Below are 24,307 nucleotides of genomic sequence, written 5' to 3'. Positions count from 1 at the left end.
ATTGTTTTAGTATTTCTCATTTTTATTTGCATGTCATGTTAAATTTGCTTATCTAATGCTTGACTGCAAAAATAATTTGAATCCTAACAATTACGAACCAATGAGCTCTTTTTTACTTTAAAAACTAACATGTAATCCAGCACCCTTTGATCATTTGTTGATTGAGTAAGATCGTTGCCAAAAATACAGCGTCTAAACATTCGAAATTCAAAATGGCGGCTAGCAATCACAAGACCTTTTTTTAATACAACACCAATATTATTTATTACTAATGATATAATAATTTGTCCATTTTTAAAATTCAAAATTTAATTCTTTTTAAATATTAATATTTGATGAGTGGAAGGTCATACCTAGTGATAAATATTCCAATTGACTTTATATGGCTATATTTATATATCTATTATATATATAATATTAACAAAGCATTTTAATATTACTTTTGTCCATATTTAAAAGTTTAAATTTTTTTCTTTACCAAGTTCTAAATATGACTGCTCTGAAGATGAGCGAATTATTCGAATATGAAGATCAAAAAAAAAGAGATAGAATCTTCCTAGATATATCGTGGGGTTAAGGGTTCATACGAGTGCATTTTTAATCCTTCAAGGAACGTTTGTAGCTCTACTAACTATTTTGACTAACACAAAATGGTACTAGTCTGTTGAGCTAGGCAATGCTGACAATGAAAGCCAACATGCTGCGTGCATGATGTTATTCCTGTTAAAGAAGGTTAAAATAAATGAAGATGGTTGGAAGTTCGTTCTGATGTCCAGATAAACGAGTTAAAGTGTCCTCACTATTTGAGTAAAAAGATCGAGATTTTACTGCCGATACAGCCACCTAACAGACAGATGCTGACAAACACATGAAGATGAGGGTGACGCTGTCAAGACTTTACATTGATGTGAGGCTGATATTAACCTGATGCAAGATGGCGAGGACTAATGACCTTGCTTGAAGTTGAGGCTCTGACTTATACATATTAAAATAGGCTTTACCTTAAACATGAAAGCGAGGTTAACATTTTTCTTTAACATAAAAACGAGGCAGAAGTTAACATATTTTGGTAGTTCTTGACGATGTGCGCGGAAACGAAGCTGACGTTGAACACAAAGACGAGGCTCTCTTTGACATTTTGACATTGAAATGAGGCTAGTTCTGACCTTAAACATGAAAATATAGTGAGGCTTAATGACCTTATTAATAAATTGATTCAAAGCCCCGTCCACACGTATCCGCAAATATTTTTTTTGCGGATACAGGACCGTCCACACGTGTCCGGAAATTTTTGTGTCCGTATCCGCAAATTTTACGAAAACGGATACGTGTGCGGGATGGTGAAAACGATTCGAATACGCTGCGTGTGGACGCAAACATTTTCGATTTCCGGATAAATGTGGACGGGGCCTCAATACACGTTAAATTCTTCGGGAGCCTTATAATGAGAATGAGACTTGTGTTGAACGTAGAAATGAGGCTTCACTCTAAGCAATGCTAGCGGATTAATTATTTGGCAAGAAGCTTTATCTATTTTCTGATTTTGCTCCAGCCATATTGTTCTATAAAATCTTTGAACAGCGTGCATTACTAGAACATTAAATATTGTCCATGTAAATACTAAAATTTCAGAGGGTTATAAATTTTGATTAGGAGTTAGTAAGGCACGCCAATAATGCTCTATATTTCCTTTAGTCAGCATCCTCGCAATGAATTATTTATCTGTATGAGTGGAATATGTCTCCTTCCCATTAACTACATATTACATTTTAAAAAGTTTCCTTCTTCTTCGAGTACAAGTGATATTTCTTGTATCTTTTATAAAGCCCTTTGCTGAAATATCTTTAGAAGAATTCGTAGCTCTTTTAGTCGTAGAGTATAGATAGTCTACGTCTCGTGTACCGAAGAAAAGCAGCTTAAATATTTTCTAGCACGGATTTATGGGAATAAAAAGCCTCTAATAGGCTTTCACATATTTTTCCTTGAATCCATAGTTGGTCTCAATGGAATAACCACTTGAATCCAGACATTACTTCGGTTTAACATCGTGTGCCATATTTGCGCTTCATCTTCTGTTGAGTCATCCCATTCATTCCCACTTCCACCCGTGCCCAGTCTTACGCCGCCGAGGAATTCGTCACGTGACGCAATGTCGTGGTCCCAAACAGTGATTTCTAAGACCCTTTCGTTAAGGTCGTCTATACTCAAGTCTTCATATTCCATTTTGTAGTTCCAGGAAGGATTTAGAGATCGTTTGATTATGGGAGTTTTGTGCTTTGTTTTCCCTTTCTTGTCAGGCAGGAGGGATCTGAGGAGAAAACGAGATCAGACGTTCTTAGGATTATAGCTGTTCTATTTAAAACAGCCTGCGCATGAGTGGCGTGAATTCTCCTTTTCGGCGATAGCCATCACGTCGTAAACACTTTGTTCGATTGTGTTACGGTCACCAAAAAGTTCGGACATCGTTCTCGTATTCCCATACAAATTCACCGAGTTTAAAGAGAAAATTTAGATAGATTTCTTTAGTTAGCTCTCTTAACAGCAATAAGAAAAGCTTCAATCAAGCTAGAAAAATGATATTTTACTTGTATTTAGAGAACTAACTAAACAAACCAAGTAAATAGTTCATTTAAAGTCAGTACATTTGTACGGAAATTCAAGAACGATGTCCGAACTTTTTGGTGACAGTAGCACAATCTAAAAGAATTTATACCACGTGAAGGCTAGCGCCGAAAAAGTGAATTAAGGCAGACTGCGCATGTTGTGTGATTCTAGGTGTGGTATTGAATGTTCTATTTCAGACCACGTGTCATTCTCTCGAGAATAAGTTTCTAGTGTTTGAGTTGTATTCATATTCATGTGTCTTCTCATGTGCAACAGTTAAACAAAGAAATGATACTCAAGGGAATGACACTTGCTCTGAAATGAAAAATATTACGCCCAAGGTAAAGAAATCTCTTGGCTCGAGACTATATATAATAATTACTTAAATAAAGTTTATTTATTATGAACTCGAGCCATTTTCTCATTTTTATACTTACATCTTACAGAAGGGATCGGACATGCCATCTGCATCTTTCCCTGGTAGGTTCTTGGCCTCTAGTATCTGGAGCATCAGCTCCCCTTTCATTGGCTGAGACTTTTTGCTTTTTTTCTTGGTCTTATCTCCTGTGACGTACTTGAGGGCTACAATCAGCTCAGGGATTGTCAACTTTTCCTCATAGTCTGTCTGTAGTGAAATCAAGTTTGTAAGAAAGATGAGAATAATATGTTTCAATAAAGGCTGTTTTTTTGCCTCCAACATTCTTCCCTTTCTTCCTTCCTCCTTTCCTTCTTTTCAGTCCTTTCCTTCCCTTCATCGTGTTTTCCTTGCTTGCTTGCTTGCTTGCTTCTTTCCTTCGTTCCTTTCTCCCTTTATCCCTTGCTTCCTACCTTTCTACCTTCCTTCTTCCTTTCTTCCTTTCCTCCTTTCCTTCCTTCCTTTCTTCCTTTCCTCCTTTCCTTCCTTCCTTCCTTCCTTCCTCCCTTCCTCCTTTCCTTCCTTCCTTCCTTCCTTCCTTCCTTTCCTCCTTTTCTTCATTCCTGTATTTTCTTCTTTGTCATTCTTTCTCTAGACTCTTCTTACTCTTTCGCATGTCACACGAAACAGTCATGGTTCAGATTTTAAGGAGACGTTTTTAACCAATCACAGTGCACGAAAATACTACCCAGCCAATGATAAGGCTCAGTCAACTTCAGTTTTCGCACAAAGTTATATTTCATCGATACCTTTTCTCCAAGTTTGTACCACTTTGCAGTAGAATTAATCAACGAGTTTCCCTTCTCTACGAACGAACCAAGAGGGATGACGACTTCACCGAGGAATTCATCACGACTAAAGAGATCATCGTTCCACACGGTCAGCAGCAGCGTACGGGTGAGTAACTCGTCGTATCCGATATGGTACTGTGAGAAAAAATGGTATAAAACTGAAGTAAATCAGGGGATCCTCGAAAAAAACATAGTATATGTAACCATTATAAAAAAATGATAAAAATTTTGCTGCAAATTGCAAATTGCATGTTGCATGTAACCATAATAAAAAAAGGTTGATAAAGATTTTGTTGCATGTTGCATGTTGCATGTTGCATGTTGCATGTTGCATGTTGCATGTTGCATGTTGCATGTTGCATGTTGCATGTTGCATGTTGCATGTTGCATGTTGCATGTTGCATGTTGCATGCCCAGCCTGAAATGCACTATACGCGATGTAGTTAAATGAAATCAGCGAAATTTTCTAATCGCTGATTATTTTTTGGGTGCCCCCCTTGAGTGCTTTTTTATGTGGCCTCCCTAAATTCCACCAGCCCTCCTCTCATGCCTAGTAAACGTTCCCTAATAAGAGAGACGTTGGTTAGTTGTACCTTAACGACCTCGTCAAACTCTGGATTCAAGTTGTCTCGCACCGTCCTTGTTTTCTTTTTGCTTCTTTTGTCAGGAAGAAGGTAGGTTTTCACGTACCTAAAAAAGCAAAGGAACACGCAAAGATAATATAATAAAAGTTGGTCGTATAACAGAGGTTATCATTTTAAAATGTGGTCATATGAAAGAGGTTGTCATTTTAATATGTGGTCGTATAAAAGAGGTTGTAATAATAATAGGAGGTCGCATGACAGAGGTTGGCCGAATAACAAGTGGCCGTATTATACAGGTTCTACTCTAGTTGTATACATACGGATCGGATGTCTTTCTTTTAGTATCGGCAATAGCCAGGTTATTAGCCGTGTGTATGTGAACTGTGAATACTCTGGTCTCTTGGCAGTACTCTTGGGTTAAGTACAGTTCGCCTGTTATCGGAATCTCTGATGAACCCTTTGCACTTTTGGCTGGAGCGCTGATTATCTTTTCGTGGGATTCCTGTGGCGAAAGGAAAATTAGTGGTCAGAAAATGCGTAAGAGCGCGCGCATTTCATTCACCTTGCAAGCAGCCCTGCTTGCAACTATCAAGACCCAGCTGAGCGGTTAACGCGTCGCGCAAAGCATGAGTGGACAAAATGACCGGCCCTAAGCTTTTTTGGAGCTTAAAATAATGAAGCAAAAATGACAGTAAAATGAAATTATTTTCCTTTTTTCTTTCTATATTTCTGCTTCTTGTAGGCACATATATTATATATTAGTCGAAAGAAAGCAGAAAAATACTTTGGGTTACAGTAGTAGCCTGGGAATGAAGGCCGCGCCAAAACAGCTATACGCGCTGTGATTTGCTTAAACAAATTCACCGCTCACCTGGATAGGCCAAGTACATACCTCGGAATCCAAAGTTTCACTGGATCCATCAACACTATCGGCAGGTGCTTTGGGATTCTGGAATAATCAAAGTAATGATAAGATTGGCCTATGCCTAAGACTTCGGGACAATTTCGGATTTACTTCGTTCTACCTTCGTACCATCAAAAAGAAAATGGTGACTGTTCATCGAATCTAAATATGGCCACCAATTTGAATCACTATTGTTCTGGACTAGCCTCTCTAAGATGTGAAAACCCTTTTGTCTTTATTACACGTGAACACGCACGAGGCTAGTCAGTCGCTAGTTAGTGGCTCAAAGTGAACGCCATGTTTTGATTCGGTGTATATAACACAAGCCGCGCGGTTTAATAAGGAGTGTTCGATAAGGCATCTCACTAGCCCCTATCGAGACCAATAAACATATGAATTTGTCCTTTTTTAAAGTGATGGTTTTTGTTGCATTTTGCTTACCAAGCTTTAAATGCATTATATTCATATGCAATATATATTTAAGGAATTTAAAACGCGCATGCATGTCTATGTACTGCGTGATATAAACACGCTGGGAACTGTAGGGCACGAGATAAGCAAGCTTAGGAACACGAGGCGTAGCCGATTGGTTCTATTGCTTTACGAGTGCTCTGAAACTGCCAGAGTGTTTATATCACAGTACAGAGACATACGTAAGCAGCCTTTTTATATTGCTTTTATAAAATATTTTTGAACGACTTTGCGCAAGCGTGTCTCTGTCCTCTGATATTAAGACGGTAGCCAACCAATCAATTTTTTTATAAATATATATATACCGGAAACACTTGCAGACAAAGTTTGGAAAAATTCCATATGAATGTTATGATCTGTCGTATATTTCATTCACATCGCCCATAATGCATTTTGAGTATTGATGTTCATAATTTCACAGTTTTTCGATACTTTTGACACGCGTTTGCCATTTTCCCGCCCATTTTCAGAGCATGCGCATTGGGAATTACACCATTATCGACCGTAAGTTATGCTTCTACCTTGTATCCGCTCTCTATAGCCAATTCCGCAAGAGTTTTACGTCTTATCTCAAGAGGACTGCTCGTTTGTAAGGATCTTGACTTGCGCTCCACTCGAGGAGAATAGCTTTCCCGTCTCATTTGCTCTGGAAAAATATTGATAAAGGAATATTTATGATAAATATGTTCTTTTGAAAGATATTTAATTTTAGTAGAATTTGAACAACTACAGCAACGACAACAGGGAAAGCAGCAACAATGGCAACAGCATAAGCAGCACTAACAGCAGCCAATGACAACAAGAACAGAAGCAGCAATAAGAACAGCTGCAGCGCAACTGACAGCTTTGACTGAAACAGCAATGACAACAGCATCAATACCAGTGACACTTGCAGTCGTTCTTGCTTTCCTTTCCATATATGATTCTAATGGAACACCTTAGTTGAATTTGGTGTTTTGTCTCTTCGCATTTTTAACCATCGCCTCCTCTTAAAATAATTGAACTTAAAGCAAAATAAACCCGATTAGAATTCCGCTAAAAGAAGCTTACTCTATTGCCTTTTCTTTTTAAATCCTCCAACAATTGCGAGCAATTAAAATATAAACATATTATTCGTATTTAAGGCTACTAAGACGATTAAGTGGTTAAGTTTTCAGTAAAACTGCGGTCGAAACCCCTTGTTTTTGGCTCTAAGTCATTCAAGAACTTTGCTATTAAATTGGCTTGGTGTTTTTTTCCTCGATGATATATTCCGTGTTACCTTTGCCAAAATCAGTGTCCATCGTTTCGCGAAACAATGTCAGTTCAAGTCTCTTCTGTCCACGCTCAGCTTGACAAACACTCCAAGAAAATGACAGCAAATTGAAAAAAGATAACCTCGATGACCGAAGATTCTTAATTAACCTTATTCTAAGGAAATTTAATTAAATAAAACCTAAAAAAAAAAACAAGAAGTATTGCAGCCACGAGCAATGTATTTTATAATTAAAAGCTAACCGCTTTTTCTTCTAAGATTTTTTTACTCCTTTTGTCATTCAGTTTTAACCAAACTCAACTTTTTTCTCCTTCTCTGCTGGAATCTAGTGAACAAGACCTTGTTAATGTTTTTGTAAATGAGACCGATATTTTTTTTAGTTAATTTTTTTTTCCTTTTCAAAAATTCATGCGGTTAGCACCTTTAATTTTTACCTTGTCAGTTACTTTTAGCTTTTTTCGGCTTTCTTTCATTGCTTGTTAAGTGTTTTTTTTCCTGATTAATATTTTATAGGACCGGCTTTCAACCAAGTCTTCAAGCAAGCAAAAACAAAAACCAAGACAAATACGTAAACAAATAGGAAAACAAATATCCATAAACAAACAAACAAATAAACAAACAAACAAACAAACAAACAAAAAAAGCTTAATCGAAAAAAAACAAAAAACAAAAAAAACAAAAAACTAAAAAACCCAGAAAGATGGACAGACTATAGGTATAGAACAGGTGCATGCTACGTCATTGCCGCCATCTTGGTCGACGATAGCAAAGCATTCCTCATTAGCTTCTCGTGTTAGATAAACCAACATGACGGTTGTTTCAATATTATTCACATCTCAAGGGACTTTGACTCACATGGTCACACAAATTATATTATATCATATTTATTTATCAAAAACTAAAGCTAAATTTATTACTTCTATTCTTACCTCTAGTTCCTTGTGGAATTTTCTTGGTCGATTTTCTCTTGAATGGGATTCCCTTTTTCTCCATATCCTGTTGAATAAGTTCCTCATTCAGCGGTCTCGGCACCGACACAAAGTCTGTACTATGTCTTCTCTTTAACTCCAAATCAGGAGACGACAGCGTTGCTCCCTCAAAGAACAGCACGTTATCGGACCGACTCGCGGTTTTCCCGCCTTTCTTTCTTTTTTCATCCGGCTTTTGTTCGGGTTCACTCGGCTCTGGCGCCGTCACGATCGTCGTGACTTCGGGCACTGAAATTGTTCGTTCGGGAATATTCGTTGATTCGTTTTCTTTATCATCGTTTTCTTTATTATTTATATCAGCTGCATTCCCTTCATTAGTTTCAATGGAGCTTTGCTCCTCTGTCTCGTTCCCTTGGTTACCTTTATTTTCTGCCAGGGATAAATTAGATTCCCCCCCGGAATCTACGATAATTGATTCATCTTTCGGTGGTTTTTCGGCAGAATTGTCGACAGCATCTTTCGGTTTCTCACCGGCCTCAACATTATCGATTTTATCCGAAGAAAATTTAAACTTACTTGTGAAATTATTGAAGGATTGGAAGATTGAATTCATCGCCTTTTCTTCTTCGTTGTCATCTTTTGTTGTCGTAAAAGCCATATTATCGATTCCTTCCTTATTTTTTTCTTGTTTTTCTGAGGGCTTTGGATTTTCTTCTTTCTTCGTCGCTTTAGTTTCGGTGTCTGAAGATTCTTTCGGGTTTTCTTCGTGTTTTCCTTTATCAGGTCGTTGTTCTGAGTCGCTGTCTGTCGCAGGCTTGTCGTGTTTTTCTTTATCAGGTCGTTGTTCTGAGTCGCTGTCTGTTGCAGGTTTGTCGTGAAACCGAGGTAAAGACCTGTTTTATAAAGCATTTCATATAAATATCGAATATAGATAATGCATTCATGTTTTGTTGAAATGATAATTTACATGACATGTATAGATATAAGATAAGGAACTGTTAGTCGGGAAATTGAAAAGAGAGTTGATAAATCTGTCTTGTTGATGTAAACACGTGTTCAGACGTGAATGGATGGAAGAAGAGACAAATGATTGAGCGAAGCGAATAGTACAAGGAAAATTAGGGAGAAAACATAGGAAAAAGGAAAAGAGAAAGAAAGAAGGAAAAAAAGAAAGAAAGAAAGAAAGAAAGAAAGGAAGGAAGGAAGAAAGAAAGAAAGAAAGAAAGAAAGAATGAACGAATGAACGCACGAATGAACGAATGAACGAACGAACGAATGAACGAATGAACGAATGAACGAATGAACGAATGAACGAATGAACGAATGAACGAATGAACGAATGAACGAATGAACGAATGAACGAATGAACGAATGAACGAATGAACGAATGAACGAATGAACGAATGAACGAATGAACGAATGAACGAATGAACGAATGAACGAATGAACGAATGAACGAATGAACGAATGAACGAATGAACGAATGAACGAATGAACGAATGAACGAATGAACGAATGAACGAATGAACGAATGAACGAATGAACGAATGAACGAATGAACGAATGAACGAATGAACGAATGAACGAATGAACGAATGAACGAATGAACGAATGAACGAATGAACGAATGAACGAATGAACGAATGAACGAATGAACGAATGAACGAATGAACGAATGAACGAATGAACGAATGAACGAATGAACGAATGAACGAATGAACGAATGAACGAATGAACGAATGAACGAATGAACGAATGAACGAATGAACGAATGAACGAATGAACGAATGAACGAATGAACGAATGAACGAATGAACGAATGAACGAATGAACGAATGAACGAATGAACGAATGAACAAATGAATAATTGAACGAATAAATGAACAAACAAACGAATGAGTGAATGTGAATAAATGAACGAATAAATAAATGATGATAACGCATAGCGACGAAAATAAGATGCAAACAAATGAACGTACGAGAGCGAACGAAAAAACGGACAGATGAACGGATCATATGAAACTTACGCTTAACAAAAGGTCAACAAAAGGAAACTGGCGCTCACGCCCCCTCCTAAATCACGGTCAAACACGCAATTTTGAACATTTTTTTGCACATTTTGTTGGATATATTCATCTCTTCTAACAATATGAAAAAGGTAGCAACGGAAAACGATAGAATAACATCTCCTTTCAATGTTTTTAGTTTTCTGGATCTCGTAGATTATTTTTTACCCCGGTCAATTTGGAATTTTTGATCATCGGTGAGGTCAATGTTTGTATGGCTTTCCTCATATTTCAGCACACGTACATGCACAAAAACCCCTATAAATAGCTCCAAAATCAACCAATCAAAAAGGTAGCAGCTGAATTGATTAGTATATGGAAAAACCCGCATTTTGATGTAAAACAGACCCACATTCGTAAGGATTTTACGCGGTCAAAATGAATTCGAATGTTATACTTCTTGCCTCTCTCGTACTGATTCTCTTCGCTGTCCCTGCTGTGGAAGCACTTGGAGAGCAATCTTCCGAAGGAGGTTCGAAAGGAGCAGAATTTCCTCATTTTTTCCACGAAATCAATAAGTAAGTAGCGTTGGAATCGATTTCTGGAAATGCGCGGGAATACTATAGTTTTAATTATATGTTTCCTAATTTTACAATTTCAGCTTTCTGATTTATACATTGTCGAAAAAAAATACAACGCGATGGTGGAGAAAGCTATGAGTCGGCATTGAAGACTATTGTTGAAAAGGTTCTGAACGAATCGGGTCTTAAAGGGATCACCGTCAACAACAGAATTATCAGTGCGATAAAAACTCAAATTTACAAATTACAAGCAAAAGTTAAAGCAGCACGGTTAAAAGGCGGTGGCAGGTTGGCAAAGAAAATTTTAGACTCGTGGAAAAATGGAAAGTCCTATCGGTTCAAAATATATTACGAGTTAGATGTTGGAAAACTTAAAGAGGAAAATAGAGAATTAAGGAAAACAAAAAGAAAACTTGAAGAATCATTAGTCCAAGAAAAGGTTAAAAAAATACACGTTGAAGAAAAACTCACGGACGCCTTAAAAAGAACAGAAAAACAAAGGAACTATTGTAAGAAACAATTCAGAGCAATAGCGGTAAAAGTTGCCAGAAAACAAAACAAAGTGAGAGGTCCAGAAAAAAATAAAACCTTCAATGAATACTCCCCACAGCAAAGGACAAGAATAAGATCTAGTTTGAAAGAACAATGCAAGACAACACTATCCTTTCTTGGCCTTCATAATTTTATGACTACGAAAGTTGAAGTTTTTAATCCTGATACCGGAATGTTTGAGACTTTTGAGCTAGCTAACGAACAAGATATAGATTTTACTAACGCCCCAACAAAAGAATTGACCAGTGATGACATCAATGAACTGAATACCTGGTTATATATCAAAGACAAATTCAATCTTTCCAATGAAGCATGGAATGAACTTGCTCAAAAATCCAAGGACATTCCATGTCAATATAAAATGGTAAAGAGGATGCAAGCATTAAATAGTCAATGGGAAGTGAGGCCAACCCCTGTTGATGCTGAAAGTATTCAGATTGAATTTGCTAAGAGTTTAGAAGAGCAAATAAAAAGGCTACAGAAACAGGGAGAACTGCTGGAAGGTAATACCATACAGGTCAAAATCAGTGGTGATGGGACTAATGTTGGAAGGACTTTAAAACTTGAAAACATTACTTATACGATTTTAAACGAAAAATATATTGCTATGGGAGAGAAAGGTAATTACATACTAGCAGTCATAAAAATACAAGAAGATTATGATAACTTAAGAATATCCCTTTCTGATCTTACGAATGAAATGTCTAAATTAAAAGAAATTACTGTCAATAATATAACATATAACATAGAATATTTTCTGGGTGGGGATTGGAAATTTTTAGCTTTAGTTTGTGGGTTGGGAAAGGCAAACCAAGATCATGCATGCATATGGTGCAAGTGCCCAAGAATGGAAAGGCATGATACTACTAAAACATGGTCAATTAGTGATTCAAAGCAAGGAGCAAGACCCCTTGATGAAATATCTAATCATGCCAAGTCTAAAAAATTTAATTGTAAAGCTGTTCCTCTCTTCCCTTTTATTCCTATTGATCATGTAATTATTGATACAGTAACTTACATTTATTCTTAAGAATATCAGATAATTTAATTGAGCTACTGATTAGAGAACTCAGAAGGCAGGATGCAGTTGACAAGCTAACAAAAATTCCAAATGGATTTCAAAGGGATAAGTACAAGCACATGACAGGCTATGAAACCTTTCTAAACAACACTGGAATATCATTTTCATGGAAAATCAACAAAGATACTAAAAAATTAGAATATAGAGATCTAACTGGCCCTGAAAAACTTATTTTATTTCAGCATATCAACTTTTCTACACTTCTTCCATTTTATGACAAATGTAATGATCTTGAAAAACTCTGGATTGATTTCATAGAAATCATAGGGGACCTCAAACTTACATTTTCATCTGAGGAGAGCATTGTCAATTTGAAATGCAAAATCAGACATTTCTTCTCCTTATTTCTCTCTTTGTATCAGGCAAAAGATGTGACACCCTATATGCATGCGCTGTATGCCCATGTTCCTGAGTTCTTATCACTGTGCAAAAATCTCGCATATTTTACACAAGGGATGGAAAAATTTAATGACACTGCTTCAAAAAAATATTTTAGATCTACCAATCATAGAGGTATTTCTGCTCTGAAACAACTCTTTTTTTAAAAAAAACAGAATTCACTTCCTTGAAACAGAAGGCTGTGAGAGAGTTAAAGCCACATATCAATGTAAAAACTGCTCAAAAAGCTGCCATAATATTAAGACTTGCACTGAGAAATGTGCAAACTGTGGCTTTCAAACTTGTTGTGCACATCTTGAGAGAGTAAATAATGTATGGACAAAAAAATGCCTAATTGCACAATAAAGTTTTTAATAGGTTATTCACTGGGTATAGGGTATTCACTGTGATGATCAACATTCTAACACAACAGTTAATGTGCTAGATATTTAAACATACCTTGTATCAAAAATGATGTTCTGAATCTTCATTCATTAATATAAATCAAAACATCAATGTAGAGCTACATGTATATTGCAATCAAAACAACAGTAAAAAATATTGCTTCTTCAAACTATTATATTGCCTCTAAAAAAATTATGTATATATTAAGTATAATCTTATACCAAAATTATTAATTATTGGCAAAGAAATGTATTTTTACTTATTCCATTGTTGTTAATTCTTATCTATAATTATGTAATTATGTTTCATCAAATGTTTTTTCTCAAGTCATTTCTAGTATTATGAACTAAATGTACTGTAATTGTAACGATTTTCATCACCACGAACAAATGTAAATACAATAAAATTTCTTTCTTCAATCTCAGACTTCACATATTGATCTCCAATTAACTTATATTCTACTATAGGATTAGATTTTGAAAGCCAGTAGCGAACTGTTCCTTTAATTACAAAGGCAAAGTCTCCATTACCATTAAAAATGCGCTTATCCCACTTTTTACCAAGGAAATTGTCAATGAGTCTGTTGGATGGTAGCCTGTAAATAGTCTTTTGTCTTTCTTTATACCTCTTACTACTGTGGCAAGTCCTCCTTCAAAGACATCTGGCTAAACCCTAAGCTTTATGCGTACAGCTGGATCATCCCTTCGACCAGAAAACAATTTTCTCTTGATTTCCCGATATAATTGTCCATGGAATATTTCTTGTCTATCTCCAATTGAATCTGCGGAAGGTATATTCAGCTTTTCATGACGAACAAAGGGAAAGCTTGCTCCATCTCCAAAAGATTTCCACTCGTCATACTTTGTACTATACCCAACATAGTGGATTTTTATTCGCTTCTTTGACTTATCTACCTCAGTTACTACCACGTCATAAAGATTATTGTCTTTCTTTGACGATTTTCTTTGCTTTGAAGCAAAATCCGAGGAAAATTCCTGCATATACTTCACTGGAAATTTTGACTCACGTTTTACACGAGTCGTGTCCGCCATTTTGAAATTCCATATATGGGATTGATTCGCATGCGCAGTACATTAAAATGTGTCCGCGTAGGCCTAGGCGCTAAAAAGAGCAAATGTTCATAAATGTATGGAATAAGTTTGATATGGATGGACGGATAAACGTGTAAACCCGATTAATATCTTTATGAATTGAGAGAAAATACAAAAATAAAAAATTGGAAGACAGAAGAAAAGTAATGAAAATAAACTACCTACGTGGCTGACCAACTAAATAATAATTGACTTACCAACTAACTAAAAAACTCACTTATTAACGAACAATATTTACCCAAGTTTTATACGAAACAATATGACATTCTTATCTAGCGTTCAGAACCATTAGTGGAACTATCAATCTAGTACTTATGAATTACGTAATTCTTAACAACACAAATAAATATCAATGAATCTGAGAATAAATAATATTTTTGCTGAAGCTAACTTTTGAATTTTGATGTACATTTGCATTTGCACGCATTGCTGTTTTAATTTTCTTTTTTGATTCGGAAATGTTAAGTAAAAGCCACTGTGAAAAAAAAAAAAAATAAATAAATAAATAAATAATAATAAATAAATAAATAAAAAAAATCTAGCTTATACGTCGCAATATAACTCTTAGTGCAGCACTAAATTGTTTGTATTAGACAAGAACCAAGTTGTATCTAATATTCCGAGAGAAATATGGAGCGATTCAAGATTTCATAGCAATCGTAGGTAATGTACTGCATTATTTAGTTGATCCTCATCAAAATTAATAAGGAAAAACAATTTGCTTGTAGAGTGGAAAATGGAGTAAATGTGCTTTTTCAAATGAGTTAAGAGTTTTCAGATTGAGATCGAGTATTTTTCATTATTGTGATAATTATACAAAATTTATAATAATAATAATAATAATGTGCACAATTTACTCACTTGTAAAAAAAATGGTTTCTTCTCTGTCTTTGATATTTAGATTTTGAGATAATACTAGTGACAGTATTAATTAGAATACAGAAAAAATAAAGTCAAATTTCGATTTAACACGTTCACACTTTTCTATGACTTGTTTCACATCTTTCTCTTTTTTACCTTTAAAAATTGATTTCTATCCGTTTCTATCTGGTTTTTTTCCCCTCGCTTTTTCTGACTTTCAATACTTGATTTAACAGTGTCTTTACTGTCACCTTTTATAGGTTTAGAGATTGAAATTTGAATCTTTCACTATCTTAAAAACAAGGAGAGTTCGTAAAAGCATTTATAAAAACTCTCTTTTTTCTTGTTCCTCTATTCGCCCGAAGCTTGATCATTTAGATAAACCAAACTCAAAATGGAATCCGGAATCTCTGTGTGATTTTCACTTTTATGTTGGCGAAAAATCAACCGCATTTTAAAACTCCCTCAAGCTATTTAAAAATAAATATAATGAATAACATTTCATTAGAATTAGGTATGAAATATCAATACAAAAAAAAAAAAAAAAAAAAAAAAAAAAAAAAATCTATATCTACAGAGCTAGACTATAGCTATATCATTTAAAGCGTTATTTATTTTTTTGAAACATAAACTTCCCCGGCATTGTAAAATATCCCTAGGCATGGACTACCATATTGTTTAATATATTAGGTAAACAAATTCGTAGTAAAAAGATGGTACTTGTAAAGATAATGCTATTTAAGTAAATTTGGGTGTAAAGTTTGATTGAATTGTTTTGACAACGCAAAGCTGAATTTTAGCATCATATCTGTCGGATGCTGGAAGAAAAAAAAAAAAAAAAAAAAAAAAAAATAGACAAAATTTTCATTAAATTCATTCGTTCTCAAATTATCGTATCACCCTTGTAAACAATCGCATAGAGGTTTCGTAATTTGGTATTTTAAAAGACAAGAATATTCTGTTCAAATGAAAAACGGAATTTCTCTGCGGCCGGCTCATATTTTCAGAAAGTAATGCGGACTTACTGGAGTCTTTTCACGGATGATCTTTAGTTGAATTGGTCGATCAGCTTGGACTAGACGCTTGTACAAGTGTGTTTCTAGTTATGTTATACTGATGGCATCTTGAAGACATTAGGCATTTTGATATTCAAACTTATTGACCATCTGAGCAAACAGTCGGTTAATGTGGTCATAATTTTTATCATTAAAAAGAAGCCGCAGCGAATGCGATTAGATTTAAAGCCAACGAGATATTTGATTCAATACCACTGCATCATATCCCCGGGGGAGGGGGTACTCCTCCAGAACTTGGGTAGGGGTGTTCCGCTGGGATTCTGAAAGGGGTACTCTGTTTATGACAAAAAAACTCAAATTTGTAGACCTTGTTTATGACAAAAGATATAATTAATTGCACTGAGTTCCTGTTTCAATTATCATGTCATCTCGCGTATCGTTTTTTTACGACCATAATAACCAGTTTCGGTCAATACGAAAGTAGAAACCCTGAATATGACAGGAAACTCAGGAAGAACTTGGAACTTGAGTGAAATTGCATACCCTGTTTATGACAAGAAGCTCGAAAAACCGTACCCTGTTCAGCGGATCATCCCCGTACGGTCCATCTATGGGAGTACCCCCCCCCCCCCCCCCCCCCGGGATCATATCTTACATCATTATCTAAAACATATGTTATACTGAAATATAGAGAGTGGTGAGAGAGACAGGGAGCGAGTAGCAAAATCCTCTACCATAGGGGTGGTAGACAGTAATACTTTAAGGATATACTGTACTACAAAAAATTTTATTTTATTTTATTTTTGAAATGCTTTTCAAAAGAATGGTAAAACAATGAAAACGTCGTATTTCGATCGAAAACCTATGGGGGTAGAAGTAAGGATTATTTTTGCCTCGGTAGGTTGTTATTAGGGAGGATTATAAGTTATTTGCAATCATTCCAAAAGTAATGGAAAAAACAAACATCGGGCATGTCATTGAAATTTTAAACCAAAATGGCGGCAACAAAAAAGAAAATTTTCTCGTCTGCGGTTTCTTACCAGAACAGTTTCCCGACAGTTTTAACCAGCAAAATCGTTGAATATCTTATCAGGGTGGAGTTGCCCTATGCCTATTGCACGCCCATAATACAGCTTGGGCTGCCTGTGGTTGGATGGCAGAACAATAAAATCCCTCTGCTATTGAGAATTGAATTCTTTCTCATGTAAAACGTATCGTTACTGCCATCCAACATGGCTGCCGTCACATGATGGTACAAAACCTCTATAGCACAAAATATAATTGAATTCTCCAGCAGGTTGTAGTTGGATCTTATGATCCTATTCTCCAAACCACACACATTGCCATATTATCAATTAAGAATGTAATTGATCATATTCAAATTTCAAAACGGAGGTGAGTTAGCACGCGAGATTTTTTCCAACAGGTTCTCTGCTTTTTTCCTTTTCTGAAAATAAGGCGAATTCAGCTTAATGGGGGTGATCTTCTTCCCCTTGTCATGAGGATATTACTCCGAGCTCTCCTGTTTTCCTACCTTCCTTCCTAAAAAAATATATAGTTTTTTTATTGCATAAATGAATAGGACAGCGTAGAAGCGAACAACACATTCATAGCAATTCCATATTCTCCACTATAAATAATTTAAGACTTTCATTGCAAATTAAGCTAATACAGTAATAGCTTTCTCTTCCGGTAGCGAAAGAAATCCCCACGTTTCTAGACGATTGTGGTTATAGGATGCTTTATTAGTTTGCAATCATATAGCCTCTAGATTATGCAGACCCATGTCGTTTGGTTAATACTTAATTCTGCGGTCTAGGCTTCAAACCTTGCTAAACTTACTCATCAAATATGTTTCCTAGGTTGTTCCTAAGGTGATTTTCTTTTTAGGAAATAAATGTTTAATGGCAAATTTTGCGTTTCATATATGAGTGAGTACATTCATGTAAAACTCTTGAAAATTATTTTAGACGAGTATCGAAAGAACGAACCCTCCCTTTTGAGTTACTTCAAGGGCGTTCCAAAAAGGCTTATTTAACCACAATAATTTCGAAATTTCAAAAAAAGTCACGCTCAACGAATTTTTTGGTTGTATTCGACGCAGACATTCAAAGGGTATATTAAGGAAAAATTTTTTTTTCAAAATCACTTATATGTGAACAGTGCAGTAGCATGGTTGCAGTATTTTTGTATGTGGACTTCTATTTTCAGAGATACGAACATTTGAAATATCAATATGCAAACGAGATGACGTAAATTCAAGAATGGGTTACATTTTGCATTGTAATTTACGACAAGTGTTCTGAAGTGAAATAACCTAAAAGTGTACAAAGCCATATATTTCAAACATAAGGATGATTTGCAAATGAAAAAACAGCAGTACTTTCCATAACAGCATTTTTGTATAATAAATTAGCCTTGAATTTACGTCATCTTATTTGCATATTGATATTTCAAATGTTTATATCTCCTAAAAGAAAATTTCACATACAAAAATACTGCAACCATACTACTACACTGTTCACATATAAATAAAGTAAAAAAAGTAAAGTACCTATATTTAACGTCGGTAGCTCCTTCAGTTGAAATTCAACTGCTATCAATGGAAGCCGACGGTGCGCACTTTACCCCCTCTCGCCATCAGTGCTCTGTCTTAAAAGTATTTAAAGCTGAAGCTACACGGATTAGAGAGAAGTCGAAACAGACGTGGAGATGAGAAGTGATTTTGAAAGAAAAAAGTTTCTTTGATATAGACTTTGATGCATCAAGGGTAAACACGAAAACAGTACTTCCAGGTCATTGTGCAAGAATGAAAATCACAGACATTAAATACTGGTGTGGAAGAACGTGAATAGAATCTAGAGTTTTCGACTGTCTTTTTCTGTTTAATTTCAGGAGAGGAAGAAGTGGAGGGAGGGGAGAGGGGGGTGAAAATTGAAATGTTAGTAACGTACAAGAAGGGTTGCCCTATTTTCTAGCTTTCACAATCCCTCAAGAGCCTTAATTTTATCGAACCGTAAAACAACTTCGAGGTTATCTAAGCTTCAGGGCACGGCTAACTCACAGATTGAACACTGAAACACAACCTCTATATTTAAGTCAGTCAGGGTACGACTAACTCACACATCGAACCATGAATCGCATAGTGGAAAACCCATTTAGTATTTTCTGCTCTCGCCAATCTCACCTTAAAAAATTTAAACATTTTCCCGCGCTTACTAACATGGTTACTAGGTTACCACACACAGCATACAAATGCTTTGTCAGTAATTACTGGGGGGAAAAGCTTTTAGAAAATTAAACAATAAAAATAAAGGCTGTCTTATCGGATCTTCAGTATAAAAAGAACTCAAAATAAATCTCTATTAACTGATTAAAAAGATGTTAAGTTTACTTAAAGAGTCAGTGACTAACAGTCAAAGAAATAATATTCTAAAGTGATAATCTAAAAAAAATCTTACAAATATTCTTATTAATTAAATTAATAAATTATTCAATATGAAATAACGGTTTTTCTACAAAAAAATGATAATAGTAATAATAATAATAATAATAATAATAATAATAATAATAAGGTTAATGAATACCAGCAAAAGAGTTGTAATATTCTTATTTTGCTGCTCAATAAAGGAATAGTAATAATAATAATAATAATAATAATAATAATAATGATAATAATAATAACAATAATAATAGTGATAATGATAATGATAATGATGATAATAATAATGATAATGATGATGATGATGATAATGATAATGATAATGATAATAATGATAATGATAATAATAATGATAATGATGATGATGATGATGATGATGATAATAATAATAATAAGGTTAATGTATGCCAGCAAAAGAGTGGTAATATTATTATTTTGCTGTGCAATAATAATAATAATAATAATAATAATAAAGATAATAATAATGATAATGATAATAACGATAATGATAATGAAATCATACATCTAATTTATGTTTTTCAATTGCCTATACTAAAACTTCTTTTTAATTTGGCAATATTTCCAGTGAATAATTTTTAAAAAATGACTGAAACCACGCGTAGTTTTATCAAACTTCGAGAAGAAATATGTAGTGACGTTTGTCAAAATTATTGCTGTTTGAAGTAATCCATTAAGTTGTCTAAATTATTCATAATTGGTAATTAAAGGCTTACTCAAATACTGCACAGGAGAGAGTCAACAAACAACTCTATTCATACACGTTAGCAGGTCCGAGCATCGAATCCACGAAAAGTGCGCAGTTTCTAGTTATGGTTGATTGGGAGATGTTGTTGCGAACAACTTATTTTCCATTTGGTTTTAAATTTGTCTGATATATATGCCCCGCCTCATCGCCGAAGGCTAAATTCAAGTTGATCTCTTGCGTTGTGCAAAATAAATGTGTGCAAACAAGAGAAATTACGCAAATGGTCTGTCCATAATTTCCTAAATTATATGCATAACGATTTACAGAACTATTGGGTTGTCATTGAAAGATAATAAGCTATAAATCTGCGCAGTTTCCCGGTCGAGTATTAAGGAAAAGCTATACAAAGTTATGAGCATTTATAAGTGTGCGAAAAACAAGAAAAAAACACACAAGACTGATGAGGTATTCGTTGTTGTACTCATACAGAACATTATTTCGACGCGCCAAAAATCTATAGGTTTATATGAAAGAGAATTGAAACTTTGATTACCCAAGTGGCTTCCATATGGCTTTCTCTTGGTTTTCCTCCCGCGTTTTGTACTAAACCTGACGTTTTGCTTTCTACCCGTTTCTATTTGTTTTCCTTATTTGTGGTCTATATTTATTCATGCTTGAGTGTACCACTTACCCTAAAGCTTCAGAGTTTTTGAAAACCCGAAAAAGCACGCCAAAAAAACACATATCGTATACCAGACTGTAATTTGAAATCCTTCAGTAATCTATGATTAAAAGTGTTGGCTTTTAAGAAGCAAGAAGGCAGACTTCTTGTCCATAGACTTATTAATCTCAAGACTTCCTTATTATGTGCGTTGCGTGCGCAATGCGTTTCCTAGTGATAAGTAAAAAGAAGAAAGTATTTACCGCACATATTATTACTAATGGACGACTCTTAAAACTCCAGTGCATGCGATCTACGTCAGGGCGTGGCTAACTCACAGATAGAACCCTGAAACAACCTCTGGGCTGATCTAAGTCGGGAAATGGCTAACTTACAGATAGAACCCTGAAACAACCTCTGGGCTGGTCTAAGTCAGGGCATGGCTAACTTACAGATAGAACCCTGAAACAACCTCTGGGCTGATCAAAGTCAGGGCACATCTAGCACATCTAAGTCTGGGCATGGCTAACTCACACATGGAAATGCAAGTTTCTGCCATCTGGAGCTTCAACTTTTGTCTTATATTTGGTCTTCTTCATACTTATATTTCTAAAGCCCCTAAGAATTCCTAAGAAAGTCTACAAAACAAAAACTATTCTAATCAAAAGGTTTATTATTTGACGGCTTGAGCATCGGCCACGCTACGGACGCTTCACGACATGATTGCTTTCAACAGAGGCGGCTCACCCTTGCCCCCGACAGCGTTCCTAAAGAAAAAACGCTTTTAGCCAATGGTTATTGTCATCACATATGCTCATGGAACAGAAAAAAGGCGCCAATTATTCGTGTTTACGTTTGAGTTTCTACTGAAAAAGATGATGATACTCGTCTTCACGTATGAAGCAGATATGTGAGTTGCCAAAATACGCTTATTATGAATGAAATGGTGTACCACATGATTTTCCCACTTTGTGCCAACACTACAATGTTGTTTTGTTTTTTAATTTGCCAAGTTTGATATGTTTTTTTTTTTTAAATAAAAAATATCTAGTGTAATATCAAAGAAATTATTAGAGGATCTAGAATTTTTCTCGTTGATTTCTAATTATTGAAAAATTGTGAATAATATTAATATTTATTTATATCAGAGGATGCTGGCTGAGATCTAACGAACTTATGTTTATTGATATTTTTCATTAAAAGTACAAATAAACAGTGTTACGTCTTATGACAATAATAATAATAATAATTGTTGATATGTTGTTAATTGTTAACTTCGGATATTAATAAGAAAATTGTTGTGGAACACTAGTAAAAGCACTGATATTACATAAAAATCGATATCTTCACTGTTTAAATACTTATATTAACTAACCTAACATAAAGAACTTAAAATAGTTGTCGTTTTATTTGTTTGTTGTTGTTGCGTTGTTTGTGCTTATTTATTTATTTATTTTTGAAGTTCTTCTTGTCATGAAATAAAAGAAATAACACGTAACTTTCTAATCCGTTGTTGTTGCCGCTGCAGGACAACTTCTCAAGATTTAACAATCTGTTGTTGTTAATTGATAGATGAACTATGGATATATATATATATATAGTTTTTTACTTAATATTATATTATTATAAATATACGATAAACATCTTATAGAGGTAGACGATTGTTATTATTATTTATAAGTATTATAATCCGTATTTATTACAAGTTCATTAATAAATACTTATATAGCTTTTCGAATTATGAAAATCAAATAAGAGTAAAGTTTTTTCGTTAAAAAAGGAATTGGGAAAGGATGTTTTAAAAAAAAAATGTTTAGATAAAAATTGTTCAAAAAATTAAACGAATTCAGCAGGTTTTTCCCTTCACTTATTCAATAATAAAAGTAACTATTAAGACTGTTTTCTCGAATTCCAAATAACCTTGACCATTATTAATCTTCAATTTTAGACATTTGAAAATCTTCTTAAACGTTTTCAAAAGGAATACATCAATAAAAATTAAATTTTGAAGTATCTTGACGAGAATTGTCACCAATCATCGAACGAATCAACGAATATTAAATTTTGGCCCTTCAAATCCTTCAAGTTTGGTAAATTTGAGAATCGACATTTATTCAATACTTTCCATTATCGCTTTTTTCTATTAAAAATAATTTTTCTTTTGCGTTACAGTACCTGTTTGAATATTTATTTTTTGCGTTGGGTATTCTTGCTCAAAAACAGCTGGAAAATTTTGAGAAGTTAGTTTAAATTATATAACAAAAATTAATTCACAGACGCCAAAATGACCGATTTTTAATATTTTTCCAGCTAATGAAGCCATATCATTTGCATTTCCAAAGCCATTCTAATTTGTCTTTTTTTTCCTTTTCGATAGCGTTTTTTCGCCATCTAATTTTCGTTTTACGTATTTTTCTGTTAAATGTTTTGATAACCGAATCTATACTACAGAAACCTGTGAAAACCGGAAACCATCCCATTAGATAGATATAAATTTGAATTTAAAGCTTTATCCTATGTGAAGTAGGCACAAAACAAACATTGTAAACTCGCTTAATGTAGAAAACGAGCAGAATTTCTTGGACTGTAAAGCCTTGCAAAGCAAGATTCAACATAACGAAACTTCCGTCCTATTTTTACTACGCTAAAGATATCATTTTTGGGCTTGATTTTCTGCAGTAACAAAACAATAAATCTATAGATAATACTTACGGTAGGAAACGGGAGAAATGTTCCATCGCAGCAGAAACTAGCGACTAGTGACTCAAATTTTCCTTCCAATCAATAATTAATGAATATATTTTGTTTGAGCTTATTAAGCGAATCAAACAAATAATAAAAAGATCAGTCGAATACCAAGACCTTCGTTTGCAGTTTAGAATTTTATATTTCGGAAATAAGTTATTGATTTTCGGACTCTTTATCTGAATTCAAATGAGTTCTTGTTCTGTTGGGGGGCTGGTTTTTTTTAACCAATTAGAACTCGACGTCTAATACCATTGTTTCGGGACTCCTTGGTTGCTATAGATACCTGTTTATTTTGAAAGAAACGTATTTTCTTGATAATATACTAATAAAAACGTAACTTAATTCTTAAAAGATGCAATTTGTTGTCTTGGTATTCACATGAATCTCAAAAATTACGTGTTTTAGTGACAATTGCAATATTTTTGAGCGATTCTTCACAGACCAAAGCGTATTCTATCGGTAATTTCGTTTGATCACCGATATATTGTTTGCTTTTAATATATTTTGAAGCGATTCTTCGTGAATATTCCACTATTTTGTGGAATGTTTATGACCTTTGATATTCATATTATGCTATAACAGAAAACCTTTATTTCTAACGTTGTCTCTTTTTGAGGATAATTATAATAAATTAAAGTTTTTTGATGACTGGGCGGCAAGCCGAATCCAATAATATTTGAATAATTAAAAAAAATATTTGGAGCCTTTTTCGACATTGTTTGTTTTTATGTTGCTTGATAATTCATTATTTGTTTGTTCGTTTTCTAAAGTTTTCGGGTGTTTTGTTTGCATGTTTAAGTAATTA

General features: G+C 34.5%; 1 protein-coding gene and 1 long non-coding RNA gene across 3 annotated transcripts in view; both read right to left on the bottom strand.

The window, feature by feature from the left end:
* Positions 1-580: 580 nt before the first annotated feature.
* LOC116294313 (uncharacterized) overlaps positions 581-24,307 on the bottom strand; it is a 47,637-nt gene continuing 23,910 nt past the window's right edge. The window contains exons 14-22 of one of the 2 annotated variants that reach the window (XM_031701898.2): positions 8,530-8,846; positions 7,954-8,241; positions 6,291-6,415; positions 5,287-5,343; positions 4,715-4,896; positions 4,404-4,500; positions 3,769-3,945; positions 3,042-3,229; positions 581-2,308 (exon numbers count right to left, since the gene is read on the bottom strand). In XM_031701898.2, the coding sequence (XP_031557758.1) occupies positions 1,969-2,308; positions 3,042-3,229; positions 3,769-3,945; positions 4,404-4,500; positions 4,715-4,896; positions 5,287-5,343; positions 6,291-6,415; positions 7,954-8,241; positions 8,530-8,846 (1,771 nt within the window). In that variant the 3' untranslated portion in view covers positions 581-1,968. Of the gene's footprint in view, positions 2,309-3,041; positions 3,230-3,768; positions 3,946-4,403; positions 4,501-4,714; positions 4,897-5,286; positions 5,344-6,290; positions 6,416-7,953; positions 8,847-24,307 lie in introns of both variants that reach the window. The other variant, XM_031701897.2, reaches the window with a different exon arrangement.
* On the bottom strand, positions 21,410-23,945 carry LOC116294314 (uncharacterized). Its single transcript, XR_004196911.1, has 2 exons — positions 23,467-23,945; positions 21,410-21,521 (listed from the first exon to the last, which is right to left on the bottom strand). It is a non-coding gene; the product is annotated as an uncharacterized LOC116294314 (long non-coding RNA).

This window comes from Actinia tenebrosa, unplaced genomic scaffold, assembly GCF_029948245.1.
Source record: "Actinia tenebrosa isolate PJP-AT-01 unplaced genomic scaffold, QUT_ActTen_1.0 PGA_scaffold5__44_contigs__length_20552954, whole genome shotgun sequence".
In the NCBI taxonomy this organism is placed as follows: Eukaryota; Metazoa; Cnidaria; class Anthozoa; order Actiniaria; family Actiniidae; genus Actinia; species Actinia tenebrosa.
Note: the sequence above shows the minus strand (reverse complement) of the source record. Positions and strands in the feature narration are given on the sequence as shown.